We start from the raw sequence: 14,469 nt of genomic DNA, 5'->3' as shown, positions 1-14,469 counted from the left end.
ACAACCCACCCCATTTAAAATAAAATTAAAGGACTGCATGACTATATATATTGGATTTCAACTACCGTAGTTTTCTATATGATTTTTGACAAGGAAATACTTACTTAAATATTCCTAGTCCTATTGCCTTGTCTGTCTCCAGCAACATCTTGGCTATATTCATAATTTTAATGATAGGATTCTTCCTGGACATTTCTTCTCCAGCAAAAAGGTTATGTATATCCCTATGTCAGGAGTTATGAAAAACTGGTTTACAAAGTGTCTTGGATTTTAAATGGCTAAAACTGGTTTTACAGAAGATAAATTCAGTGTAGCATGAAGCTGGACAGCCTGACCTAAAAATGATTGGCTGCTGCTATACCAATGCATTTTCACCAGCGTTAGCTAGTCATGTTTCTAGTCCTTGTTGGCAACATAAGCTCACGTCACATGTAAATACCACATATTGTAGCCCTTCTTGGCCAAGGGGACATTCAGCTTGAAACCAGAACAGAAATAAGAAAGTTGTGTGGGCTGAGGAAGTGGGAGAAAGAGGTGGAAAAGCAGAGTCATAGTAAATAGGGGAGTTCTTGAATCTGCTGACTTTGGATTGCTTCTTCTAGAAGGTGTTGAAAGAGAATTTACTATACAGGCTAAATGAGATTCCTCCCCTCCTTATAAATGTTAATTGAACCTGTTGTGTCTTATTGTTGGTCATTTCCCTTCAAGCGTATTCCCCTTAGTTTCATTAAGTATTTGTGGTTTCCCAGCTTGCCACATTAGTACTAAAAGACGAAATACTTTTAAAGCCCAAGAGGTATGTCATGAAGATATTGTTTTGCTCTTGAGAATTTTAAGCAGGAACAAAAGAATAAATAAATAATAGCACAGTTCATTGTGATTCTGAAGAAATACAGAAATGGATTGTGAACCACATTAAAACTTACATTTTCTCATGTCCTTCTGGTGGTGAAAACACACAATTTGCAATTCATGTATGTGGGTGTGGGTATGTTCTAAACAGATAATAGTTGTAGTAGGGTGGGGAAATAATTCATGATGACCCATAATTCATTAAGCAGTCCACAGCATTGTTAATCTTGCATGAACTTTACATTCCTTGAGATGTAAGTGTGTGATCACTAGGGTATTGTTCTGGTTACAACCAACATAAAAACAGATACTTTCTTTCAAGAATGGAAGTCTCTGACAACCCTCTTTTGCACATCCTTCCAAATAAAAATACGTCTAGCACAGGCTGTTTCAGATTTCACAGTACAAGCAAATGTCCACCAGGTAATCCATGCCCAACAAGTGTAAAAGGTTTTGCTTTTCTTTTTGAAGTTCACAAGTTATGTGGTGATAAGTGTCTACTTCTTACCATGTTTCCATGGAGAGCACTCCAGACTTTCTTATGTTTAGATACCTCTGTCTACACCAGCTTTGCAAGTACCCCTCTCCCACAAAATTACTAGCCTGCCTTTTCCCCCATGTCAGCCTACTGTGAATTGGCAGAGGAGGGACAGAGCTGCAGCAGTTACATTCCTGGGCTGGGTGAGGCAAGAGGGGGCTTCCCTCTTCTGGCTGCCTGCCTGGTTTCTCTGTTGGGCACATTCAACGGCTCACTCACCTGCTTGGCAACCCTTGTCTCATATGGGTACTAGGCTATAGCTTGCAAACAAGGCTGGTGTAAGCCACTAGTTTTCTGACTACATTTCTGGCAAAAAAGCACTGTATTCCAGGTAACAGTGCACAAATGCTTTCCTCCCATAGGTTATCCATGTAGGGGGGGAAATGTGTTTCAGCCCTGAAAGTGCAGTATCTCTTTTCCTTGTAACTATAACATCTAGGTATTCTTTAGAGCAAGGTTTCTCAAACTTGGGTCTCTGGCTGTTTTTGGACTATAATTCCCATCATCCCTGACCACTAGTCTTGCTAGCTAGAAATGATGGGATTTGTAGTCCAACAACAGCTGGAGACCCTGCTTTTGAGTATTTTAAGTATAAAAAGTGCAATTCATATCAGTGTCCCTAAATGTTTATACGTTGTAAACTCTCTGTGTGAGCAAGGCCTTAGATTGAGTGTGTGTTCTGTTGCTTTCTGTTTCAAATGCATCAGAACACTGTATTTGGGGCTGGGAGTAGCGTTGAGCAGGCACATGCTCTGCATGAAAAAGCTCTTAAAGCATCTCCAGGATCAGGTTGCAGGCGGTGATGGGAAAGACGACCGAGATTCTGGGAGCTGCTACAAGTCCATGTAGCCAATGCATTTGGGTAGATGAACCAGTGGTCTGATTTTTGTTTAAGGCAGCTTCATATGGCCATCCAATCTCTTCTCTTCTTCCCTCTTCTCTCTATCTCTTCTGCATAATCTGTCACACAAAGGTTCCAAGGAGGTTTAGTATCCCGAAGAGTCCTTATGCACATGTGGTTTTTTAAAATTATATTTAAAACAGTTACTGTGGGAATGGTAAATCTATTCGCCGGCATTATACTGAAATAATTGCATGATTAATTTTTTATTTTATTTACAAATGCTAGTGTAATAATCAATGCAGTAACCAGTCTGAATGGCTCTATTTCAGAATTGTTTGGTATTTCTGTGATAGCATTCCATTAGACCACAACATACAAACTCAGTAACTTTTGTGTGAGTTAGAGCAAGTCACTTGAAGCCACTTGCTGTCAGGATAGTGCAGTCAGCTCTTCCTTGTACCTTCCATGAAAACCAAAAGGGTCAGTGTGGCAGTGTTGATCTGCTCATTATGCATGGAAGCTGCAAGCACAAGATTTGTTTGCACTTCTGAATCACCACTTGTAATCACATATTTCAAAGTTAATTTTAAGGTGGGAATCTGGTCTTTAATGAAATCTGATAGTTCTTGAAAGTTACATGAGCAAAGTCAAATAGTAGATTGATTCTTGGATGTGTAAACCCAGTTTGTAACCTAGTGTCTGAAATTGGACCTGAGTAAACAAGCACAAAGTCACTGAGAAATCAGGAGCATGTTTCAGGAAAATGAGACTACAGTATTTATAAGTCAAACTGATACAATGAATTAGTTCAAAATACTATTCAAATAAGTAACACTGCTGGATTCCAGACAAGCCACAATAAATCTAAGATAAACAATTATGAAAGTGAGATTCTTCTTAACCACAGTTTGATAATAACTAATAAACCATAGTTATTAACCATAGAATAATTTTTCAAGCTGCCCTAATTTCTTGAGGGGTTTTGTGTGTTTGACTGAGAATGGCAGCATGTTAAATATATACAGTATAAATAAGATGGGGGAGGGCAAATAAAACTGGACCTCTTATTTTAGTTTTGAAATATGTCTAGGGCCATGATCCTACATTCTCAACATGTTTAAACAGATGTTATTCCTATGCAGAGAAGCAGCTGCTCCTAATAAAGGACTAAATACTTTATTTATATCATATTTTAGGCATATATTTATTGTACAGTATAACCAAAAATAAAACCTCGGTTTTTTTAAATCCTTTGAAGGAGCTTGTTTACTGCAAGGTATGATGTCTCAGGAAGATCAATATCAAATATCTTGTTTTTTAAAAGCTCTTGCTGTATGAAGCCTTCTAATGGCATGCTGTGCCTATGTTGCTAACTCTGCAAAAATGTTAGTAATTGTGTTTTTAAAAATTGTACTGGTGCAAATCTCAAAATGCTCTCTAAAAATAACACTTTGTTGTCTGCAAGAAAGAAGACACTAACACAGCAAGATGGTTAGAGTACACAAAATAATAAATTATTTTTTAAAATATTGATTGGCTATTGCCTCAAATCAGGTTCATTTTCCCTTTACATTATATTTATTAATATTCTTGGAGCCAAAACCAGAAGGGGGTGCTTGCTAAACCCTATTTGCTAGTTTGGTGGTAAAGCAGGGGTGGGGTGAGGCTTTTTCTTATCTCTAAAAAGAGCATGTGCAGGATGGGAGTGGAAGTTCCCTCCCATCCCCCATAAAACAATAGTCTTTTTTTAGTCACTTGTCTATATGTAATCCAAGAAGTTCTTACTTGATGTCTTTGCTGTTTTTTCGTACCGCAGCCCAAAAATGACTGGGTTTATGTTTTCTATGTGACATTTGTTTTTCTTTTATTTGGCTACTGGCCTAAAATAATGACAGTTTTATCCACATTAATCATAAAAATTCAGTTCTGTAATTCTGACATTCCTTCCTAATTATTTGCTTTCTCTTGCAGATAAATTTGCGCCTCATTTTGGTAAGCGGAAAAACGAAAGAATTCTTGTTTTCACCCAATGACTCAGCAGCAGACATTGCAAAGCATGTATATGATAACTGGCCAATGGGTAAGTATTACAGATGAGTTTCCCCCACACCTTGTATTCAGATGGGGTCAGCCCTGTGCAGAGCTTGTCTGAGGCCCGGGGCGGGAGTCTTGTTAGAATAAAGTTATAAACTCAAACAGTGTAAGTCCAGCAGGCCCCTGACAGAGCCCCCTGCCTGCTTAGCCCTGTGAGGCCTGGGACAAGTGAACCTGGCTTCCCCCCTCTACATAGGCCTGGGTGGGACTCAACATGGGATGGTGGTGGTAAAGAATATCTTTATTTTCTAATGCAGAATATCACTGAATATTACTGGGCTGGTAATAGCTCAAAGGGTGAAACCAAAAGTGCCACACTCTTGTATTTGATGTGCTTACAGACTTCTATGCTAACTTTTATATGTAAATTTGTACATTACTTAGACCAGTGGTTTCTAACACACACACCCTGGATCACTTGAATATTGCTGAGGGTCTGGGTGGGCCATTTAATTTTTTTCCTGCCTGTTGTAGCAATTTTAATGAGCTATGCTAGATTCTATATGATTTTAATTGCTTCTTATATTTTTTTATATTGTACTTTACAATATTACAATTTGAATTCTGTGGAAGAGTTCACTGGCATTCCACGGACCAGTATGAGGACCCCCCCCCCAGCTTAGACATTTTCTAATATGAAGCAGTCTAGATTACTCCCCCACAACCCCTCCCAATATCCTTTTTAAAAGCTTCAATTTTCTAATGGAGCTAAATGTTTGGCAATTGTGCATTTTGAAATCTCAGCTTGGAGTGAAAATGTTACTTGGAAACTGCAAATTTGATCCTTTAAGCAGAGTGCAGCTCCTTTCAGAACAGGCTGAACTGCTGCCACCTTTGTCAGATGAATAGCCTACCAAAAGCTCCTTTGTCTTATCTGGACTGAGCTTCAGTTTATTAGATGTCATTCTTTCCATGGCTGACCTTGAGCCCCTTCTTGTTCAGCCAGTCTGCCTCACATGACTTTGATAAAAGGGAGATAGAACTGGTGTCACTGGGTTTATTTATTTTTATTTTTTCATTATTTAATTTAAAATATTTATTTATGCTTGGGCAAGATTTTTGAAAAGAAGCATCAGGTCAGGGTACAAATGTCTAGCGTACAGATAGAAATGCAGAATTTATCAAGGTGTTCTTGTCTGGAGCAGCAAGGCAAGGAACTTGATGAGAGGTTATCACCAACAAGAAAACAAAAGAACTAGGGAGCCGGTCACAAAGGGTTGCCCCAAATTGAATGGAGATACAGAAAATGATAAAAAGATAGGAGAAACTGGAGGATAAAGAAGCAACTAAGAAATGAGAGAGAGAAAGAGAAGGTGGGAAGACCTGGGATGGAGGAACAAGAATGACAAAGCAAGTGCAGGAAGGAAAGGGGCAGGAGGAACAACTGAACCCCATCCTCAGTTTTTTGAGAACAAGTGAAATACTACAAGGCTGGAGGCAGGCAAATGTCTGTGTCTCCAAAAAGAATGCCTAGGCAACTGGTTATTGGTCAGCTTGACATCAGTACCTGGAAAGGTTCTAGAACAGATTATTTAGCTGTCAGTCAGTGTGCATTTAGGGGTGGGTGGAAGCTGTGATTACAAAAAGCACTTACAAAAAGTCCTGCCAGGCTAACCTTATCTCCATCTTTGATAGAGAGTTAAGTTGCTTGGTTGATCATGGGCATGCTGTGGATGTAGTATATTTGGATTTCAGCAAGCCTTTTGATAAAGTCCCCCATGATATTATTGTTGGTGAGCTAGACAGTGCTGCTGTTTGAAAGAAATGTGGCTGCTGGTTGGGTCATACCCACCCAGAGAGTGCTCCTCAACACTTTCTTGTCAATCCTGGAGCAAAGTGACAAGTGGGGTGCTGCACGATTTTTTACTAGGCCTGCTGGTTTCTAACACCTTTGTAAATAAAAGTGCAGAGGAGATGTTAACCAAATGTGTAGAATGACACCAAACTGGGTGGGTAGCTAACACCATAGACAGAAACAAGGTGAATGTGATGTATCTACAAATGTTTAGGTATGTGGTTTCAACATAATTGACGCGGTTCCTATTTTTGTAAATTCAGTGTTATTTTGGGAGTTTATATGTGGATTATACAGCTGAATATTTGTGTAATAAATCTCACAGTCTAATAAAACAAGTAGGACTGGGTTATGTTACTGAGCTTTTGATTAATTGTTCTCAATAAGTTTTGGGTAGCAACTAGGTTTTATATTTTCAAAAACTCAGAACTCAACCATGGTACATTTCTTTATGCCAGAGGGTCCCGAGTGCAGCCTGAAATCTGCATGGTACCTACTAGAGGAGACTGCCAACCTGGTGCCCTCCAGATGATTGGAACTTACAACTCTCATCAGCTCTCACCAGCATGACCAATAGTTGGGGGTGATGAGAGTTGTAGTAGTCCAAATCTTCTGGAGGGCACCACTCTTGAAAGATTCCATCAACAGTGTCTCCAAAAAATTTTACGCATCACTTGGGAAGACAGGCGAACTAATGCCAGTGTACTGCAAGAAGCAAAGATCACCAGTGTCAAAGCAATGATTCTTCAACATAAACTTCATTTGGATTGGTCATGTTGTTTGGATGCCTGATTATTGTCATCCAAAGCAACTACTCTATTACAAACTTTAAAAAAATGGAAAACATAATGCTGGTGGTAAACAAATGAGGTTTAAAGACTCTCAAGGCAAATCTTTAAAAAGTAGTATATGACTATTGGAAAACACTGGCCTGTGAGTGCTCCAACTGGAGAACAGTCTTTACCAAAGATGTCATGGACTTTGAAGACGCTCGAACTCAGAACGAAAGGGAGAAATGTGCTAAGAGGAAGGCACGTTTGGCAAACCCTCACCATGACCAGGGACGCGGGTGGCGCTGTGGGTTAAACCACAGAGCCTAGGACTTGCTGATCAGAAGGTCGGCGGTTCGAATCCCCGCGACAGGGTCCCAGCTCCTGTCAACCTAGCAGTTCAAAAGCACGTCAAAGTGCAAGTAGATAAATAGGTACCGCTCCGGCGGGAAGGTAAACAGCGTTTCTGTACGCTGCTCTTGTTTCGCCAGAAGCAGCTTAGTCATGCTGGCCACATGACCCGGAAGCTGAATGCCAGCTCCCTTGGCCAATAAAGCGAGATGAGCGCCGCAACCCCAGAGTCGGCCACGACTGGACCTAATGGTCAGGGGTCCCTTTACCTTTACACCATGACCAACTTCCACCTGGAAACCTATGTCCCCACTGTGGAAGGACATGTGGATCCATAATTGGCCTTCACAGTCACAGACATACTGTTAAGACCGTGTTCATGGAAGACAATATTACTTGGCTATGAGTGATTGCCAAAGAAGAAGAAAGAAGAACTTGGGAAGCAGCACTTGTGGTTTGTTTCTTCCCTGACGTCCCAAAGGAAAGAGCAAAGCATTTAACTTAAAACAATTGCTTGCTTTTACCTATGGTTTAAGGTGACGTATGACCTGGTGACTAAATACAGGCTCCATGGCTCCATCAACCAGCTTTCCCCCTCTCTCACCCAAGTTTTGTTTAACCTCCAACAAGATGAAGCATACTGGAGAACTTGAGAGCTTACTCACTGTTTTGTGACAGTTTGGTTGACCTAATAAAGGTATTGCCTTGCTGTGGTTCTGGATTTATTTATTTTTTGTAATAGCGGTTTGTTACTATTACAGTAATTAAATCTGTAAATGGAATTGTTGTTGTTAGCTGATATTGGCTGAAGTGCCTGCCTTATCTATTCCTTTTCCAACTGGTCCCACTGCCCCTTTTTAGAATTGAAGGGAAATCTTGCCTGCTTTATAGCAAGCAATAAAAGCTCTCATACCTGTAAATATGTTTATGCAGTGTGTTGTATAGTCTAATAAGGCAGGGTATAAATGGAGACTTAAAAGATAAACAAGACAGTGAATGCACTTGACAAATATTTTTACTACTTTTTTTCAGACTGGGAAGAAGAGCAAGTAAGCAGTCCAAATATTCTGCGACTTATTTATCAAGGACGGTTTCTTCATGGCAACGTGACATTAGGAGGTAATGAAATAAATTCAGTTGGAGATGGTGGTTCTGTGGGTGATCTTTGTCTGATTTATAAAATGCAAGAAATGGACTTCCTGGCGTAGTTAGTGAACCAAGGAAGCCTATGACAGGAACATATATACCTGAGGGAACACATGGCGCAGCCTTTCTCCGCCTTAAGAAAGACAACGCAAGGTGGAAGCAAAGAGGTCCAGTCTTAGGAACTTGTGACATCGGCTTCTAAAAAGACCATCAGATGGCCCAAGAGGAGGACCCTTAACACTCTACATTTCATACCATATATTAGGGCCATTGTTTTAAAATGGGATTGGGTTTCTTGGCAGAAAGGCAATATATAAATACAATACAAAAATAAAAGTTTGTCCTTAGTAAACAGACAGCATGATCCCCAGTTAGAGCACTTTGGGTGTTGTCGGTTTTTACTTGGGGAATTCAGCAAAGGCTCTTATTAAAATCAGTGGTACTTAATAAGTTCTCAGCTTTGAGCATGATCCCACCAATGTTTTTAATTAAAGTTGCAATTATGTGTTCCATTACACATGCAATTGAGTACTAGGCTATAACTCTTAAAAATTCAAAGGTTCAATATATTTAAAGGGGTTATCATTCAGTGGTCTGCGGTGTATCACATTTTTAATTTCTCTTCAGGTATTACTGCAGTAAATATCATCTTGGAAATGATGGTACTAATTACCAGTAGTTAATAGCAGTCCTCTCTTAATTGGAAAAGTGATTTGATTTCAGTCTTCATATGCCCCCCGTACTACATACAGTCCTTAGAATCTGTATTCTAAATATTATGAGAATTGCATAACAGTGACCTAAATCTTAGCACTGTGGCTGGGCAGCTTGAGAACTGGAATAAGGGGAAGCTTTCTTGCTGTGTCTAGCATAGCCATGAGGTTCCAAATGATTAGTTATAAAAGACTGGAATCACTTGGAGTAGAAAAGCAGTTCAATTGTGCCCCCTTGTGGCATGCACTTCTACCTGGTTTTTACTGTATAGTGAACTGCACTCAGAGTTATTGCCAACTTTTTGAATACCGAGTTTCACTGCAGTATTCGTATTCATGATAAAATTTCAGATGGAATATAAATGGAATTTGGGTGTGAGTGTGCATACTTGGAAGTTTGCATGCATGTACACTAGAAACAATTGTTCTGGCTTGCTGAGATTAGCTTTCCTAACAGGTCAAATCTCCCACTAACCAGTTTGACTGTGTGCCAATTTGCATTATTGGTTAATTTCAAATGTGTGACTGCAAATATCCCAAAATAGTAAGCACAAAGTAGTTGGCCAGGATTATTCAGCACTGAAGAAAAAAGGCTTGTCAGAGGGTTTCTCTTATCCTTAAAAAGGGGTCTGGCAAATCATAAAGATTTATTTACACCGCTCACATTCCTTCAGATGAACTTCCTCCCTGTCTGTCTTTGCATCTAGCTCAGACAGTAGAACATGAGACCCTTAGTCTCAGGGTCGTGGGTTCAAGCCCAAATGTTGAACAAAAAGATCCCTGCATTATAGGGGGTTGGAATAGATGACCCTCTGGGTTCCTTTCCAACTTTGTGATTTTATGATTCTATATCAAGTAAGCATGAAGAATTTCTACTGGAGCAGGGAACTTCAGAGGAAGCATGCTGAAGTTGTACTGAAATCTGTGATGGTATATACAAATCTGCTAGATTTTACTTGAGCATTTCATGCTTGCTCTGAATTTTAGCCAGTATTTTTATACACATTTCTAAAAAAAACCATGCATTTTAGTACATATAAATATGTTGATGGTGTTATGGTATGGAAAATGCTGATAAGTCAAGGAGAATTTAAAACCAGCTGTGTTATCCCAGTTCCATCCCATTGTACTTCCAAGGAGCTTGAGGTTGCATGTAAGGTTCTCTCCCCTGTGACCAGTCCCCACAGCAAAGGTAGGCTAGGCTGAGTGGAGTCACCCAGTTAGCTTTGTGACTGAGTGGAGTTTTAAACCCAAGTTTCCTTGTTCCTAGGCTGACAAATAATTGGTTTAAGAAACATGGCTTTCTTTATTATCAGAAACAAGCCAAACAAATGCTTAAATTTAGGTTTGTATTGACTGTTTCAAATATTGGGGCATCAAAGGACTGGGAACAATATTTTATTCTCCCTTTCTGCAACTTATATTTGTAAGCTGCTGTTCTGAGAGCTCCAGCTGAAGAGTGACTAATTAAAGTGACAAGAAATAAATCAAATGGTGAAAGCTTGCACTTTTGGAAAATAAGCAGTTTGGATATTGTATATTACTGTATCTATAGGGATGAAGAAGTGTATTAACAAGTAATTCTCTCTCCCCACACACAGCATTAAAACTTCCTTTTGGCAAGACGACAGTGATGCATTTGGTGGCTAGAGAGACGTTGCCAGAGCCAAACTCTCAAGGTAAGCTGATGCTTCTAACTTGGACTCAATGGACACATATTCAAAGTATCTGCACTTTGGTTGCAGTCTCTTGGTGACTTATTAAAATGTTGTGCTGAGGAGAAATCTAAAGGTTTTTGTGTGGTTCTTAGAACACGTGAATTTATATTTACACTTGAAAATGTAACTTCCCTTTTAAGGGCATGTGACCAAAGCTCGTAGTGCTCATTCAAAATTATTCTGCTCCTTTGTGTTGCACACAGAGAGTAATATTTTGCGCTAATTATCTTGAAAACATTTTCTCTGTTCTGCAGGTCAAAGGAATCGTGAAAAAACTGGAGAGAGCAATTGCTGTGTGATCCTGTAAAAGCTCTGCTGTATCTACTATTTGTGATGTATAATAGTTTTCGTCTTTCATGCCGCTGGACTAGAGGAGACCAACATTGCTTCAAACACCCTTAGGACAAGCCTGTCTGAATCCATTGAACTGAAATATTACATGAACGCTGTCACTTTTTTTTTCTAGAACAATGAACACTTTTTTATTTCTACGTTTTAGGTTGTTGAACAAGCTTATTAATACATCACTTCTCCACTTCTCCAATGCATTCTCTCTCCAAGAAAAGGTTAACTATTCTCAACAGGAATCATATTGCTGCCATAAGATCATCCTTAACCTGAACTTTAACCAATCAAGATTTCTAGATGCAATTTGCACTAAAAATGGTTGACGATATATAGACCTCATCATCAAAAGCTCTTAAGTATTTCAAACACAGAGAAATGAATCAGCACTGGAAAATACTATCAGCAGTCTTATTCTTTAAATTCAGTAACGGCCAACTGAAAGGGGGGGAAATAACTACTAAGTAAGTAAATTCTACCTAAGTCAACCTTGGTGGCCAAACTGGCACAAAATACTAACTAAAATTGTCTGACTATAGACATATATATATTTTCACTGCAACAAACTATGTGCCTGTAATTTTAAAGCACTCTGTAGAGGGCTGTTGAAACTGATTTTTTTCATTGATATGCACTCTTCTCGTACATTAGTTGAGTGCTTGTTCAGACAGCACAAATAAGTGCAGAGAGTGCATTTCCTAGCCTTAATATGGGAGGGGCAATTTCCTGTAGTTCATAGGCTTTTATTAATGTGCATAAATATTAGAAGACCTCATTTACTAATCAATTTTATGTCTTTGAATATCAGCAATTGATGTTTTTCAATCATTCTTATTCATCCGTACCTTAGTGTCCAGTGTCATGCTTACTCATTAGTGACTTCAAACAAATAATTAAAAGGAAAAATGAAAAAAAGAAAAGAAAAACCTCTGCCATATGATGAGATTTTGTTTGTTTATTTTATGTGCATTTGGTGTTAGTGCTTGCAATTGTATTGGAAATCAAAAACTGGTTTTTAAAGCATACATATTTAGAAAGGATGCCATTCGTTTTCTTCATATAATTTAAAAATTGATATGCTAAAAAAAATTGCACAGCACTAAAGCATGAGTTAGTTTCATCTAAACCTGTAAAAAATATAAAAGATTTTATATTTTTCCGCTAGGGAGAAATTCTTCCTAGTTGAAATTACAAATGTGTAGAATATATTTAATAAAAATCTTATAAAAACATAACTATAGAACTTAAATATAGATTGGAGTGTAGAATAATACAACAATAATCCATATAAATAGCTCTAGGCTTTTAAGAAAAAATTGCAGGTTGACATTTGTGTTCTGTACTTGAGTCCATGGCCCTTACAAACGTTCTGTGTTTTCTGAATGATCAACTTCATTTAAATGTAATCAGGTTATTTTATTCAATGTTATTGCTTTGACAAAATGCTTTATATGCAGTAGGCCTACAAAGATATTGTTCATAATGATCAAAATTAAATTTGTATAGAGCAGAGTTTTAAAACAAATTGTAAATAGCACTAAACATTTTCTTTCTGCAACCTGTACTGATAGATTCTTCTCTAAACTAAATAAAAGAAGAATATTGTAGTGCACTTGGTTGTGATTTGAAAGCTATGACCTGATCTGTATTGGGCATCAGTGTTTTAAAGTCATGAAGAACATGTACAATGGAAATATCCCTTCCTGATTTTCTTTTTAAATTAATACTTGGGTTGAAATCCGAGATTGTAAACTTTCTTCGGAACAGGGATGGAGGCATTTTGGATATGCTTGGCCTCAGCTGTGCAGGACTTATAAATCCACAAACTCGCGTTTACCCACCCCTGGAGTCAATGAATTGATTGGGTAACCAATGCTAATAGTTAAAACACCGTTAGAACTGAACTTATGAAACTGCATGAGCATGAGAAATCTTAGTATTTTAGCATTCAAAAACCTAACGGTTAATTAAAAAAATGTGTGCATTCAGCTATTGGCAACCCTGTTCACTATTGACCCCCTTGCCATTTCTGTTTCAAAACAGCAGCAGTTTACTCCCAAAGCTTTTATTTTGAAGAGACTGTTAGCAATGCAACCTCATCTTAGCCAATGCCTTTAGTTTGGTCCCAGCATCATAAGCAGCAACTCAGTTGGGTGCTTTCTACACTTGCTCAGTTTCACATTAATTGTACCTGAAAACTCTGGCAGTACACTTCATTTTTAGAATGACTTCAAATTGAGTTCTGGGGATTTATTTGAAACTGTCGGGAAAGAAGGCCACATAGGAGTAGTAGAGATCCAAACATGTAAAATAAATGCACATAATCCAACAAGTTGGTGAGAAAATTTTGCAGCAACTATTGGATAGAATACTGGTCTTTACAAGTTTACAAAATGATGTGTTAAAGTGGAAATGAGGCCTGTTTTCCCTCTAGGACTACTGCCTGATTAAAGAACATTTAGCTGATTCATTATCTGTCGTTAATTGGGTCTTTACACTTGCATGCTGCATTTTTGAGAAATTGAACTGAGAGAGAATTGAATAAACAAGCTATCAACTGTTTGGGGGGGGGGCGAATAAACACCTACCATTTCCTACTCTACTACCACCAGAGCCAAAATGGTCTCAAAAATATACAGCAGACCTTCCTCTAACGTCTATCAATTAGTTTTGCTTGCGTTGTTTAATCAACCTTTGGTTGATAAACAGCAAGGGCAAACTTCAGTTGGTAGGACAGAAAGAAGGGCATATTGTATATTTTTGAGGCTGTGATCTGCCAGTTAAAAGTTTGCAGCCCTTAACTTCCCTCCCATCCCTAATAGAAACCATAAAAACATTGAACCAAGGGATATCTGCATGTCAGGCTACACCTTTTCAATTAAAGCTATAGCACTGGATGGGAATTTTTTGCCAGCAATGAACTGTGGGAGGGGGACATCTCTGGCCTGGTTGTGGAATCCTGAAATCTGGTACAGGTGGTGGAAGGAGCCCAGCTGCCTTTGACAAATAGCTGTGCTTTGGCTCTACTCTTTCTCTATGACAGGCATAGCCAAACTTGGCCCTCCAGCTGTTTTGGGACTACAACTCCCATCATCCCTAGCTAACAGGACCAGTGGTCAGGGCTGATGGGAACTGTAGTCCCAAAACAGCTGGAGGGCCAAGTTTGTCCATGACTGCTCTATGATCAGTACATCAGTACTCCAAAAAGTTGAGTGGGGTCATAGGAATGCTGCAGATTGTGTGTTACCATGCTGCTTGGAGGTGAGTAGGTAGAATGGTCTCCTATTTCCAGTAGTCTTTTCT

The 14,469-nt window shown here is 38.8% G+C and overlaps 1 protein-coding gene across 3 annotated transcripts in view; it reads left to right on the top strand.

Annotated features, from left to right (window-relative positions):
• The window catches only part of UBL3 (ubiquitin like 3), a 40,599-nt gene extending 26,963 nt beyond the window's left edge, over positions 1–13,636 (top strand). For all 3 annotated transcript variants that reach the window (XM_081004230.1, XM_081004231.1, XM_081004232.1), the window contains 4 exons: positions 4,206–4,314; positions 8,277–8,363; positions 10,705–10,782; positions 11,076–13,636. In XM_081004230.1, the coding sequence (XP_080860356.1) occupies positions 4,206–4,314; positions 8,277–8,363; positions 10,705–10,782; positions 11,076–11,128 (327 nt within the window). In that variant the 3' untranslated portion in view covers positions 11,129–13,636. The remainder of the gene's footprint in view (positions 1–4,205; positions 4,315–8,276; positions 8,364–10,704; positions 10,783–11,075) is intronic.
• Positions 13,637–14,469: the final 833 nt, after the last annotated feature.

This window comes from Podarcis pityusensis, assembly GCF_964106645.2.
Source record: "Podarcis pityusensis genome assembly, chromosome: 4".
Classification (NCBI taxonomy): Eukaryota; Metazoa; Chordata; class Lepidosauria; order Squamata; family Lacertidae; genus Podarcis; species Podarcis pityusensis.
This window is presented reverse-complemented; position numbering and strand designations above follow the sequence as displayed.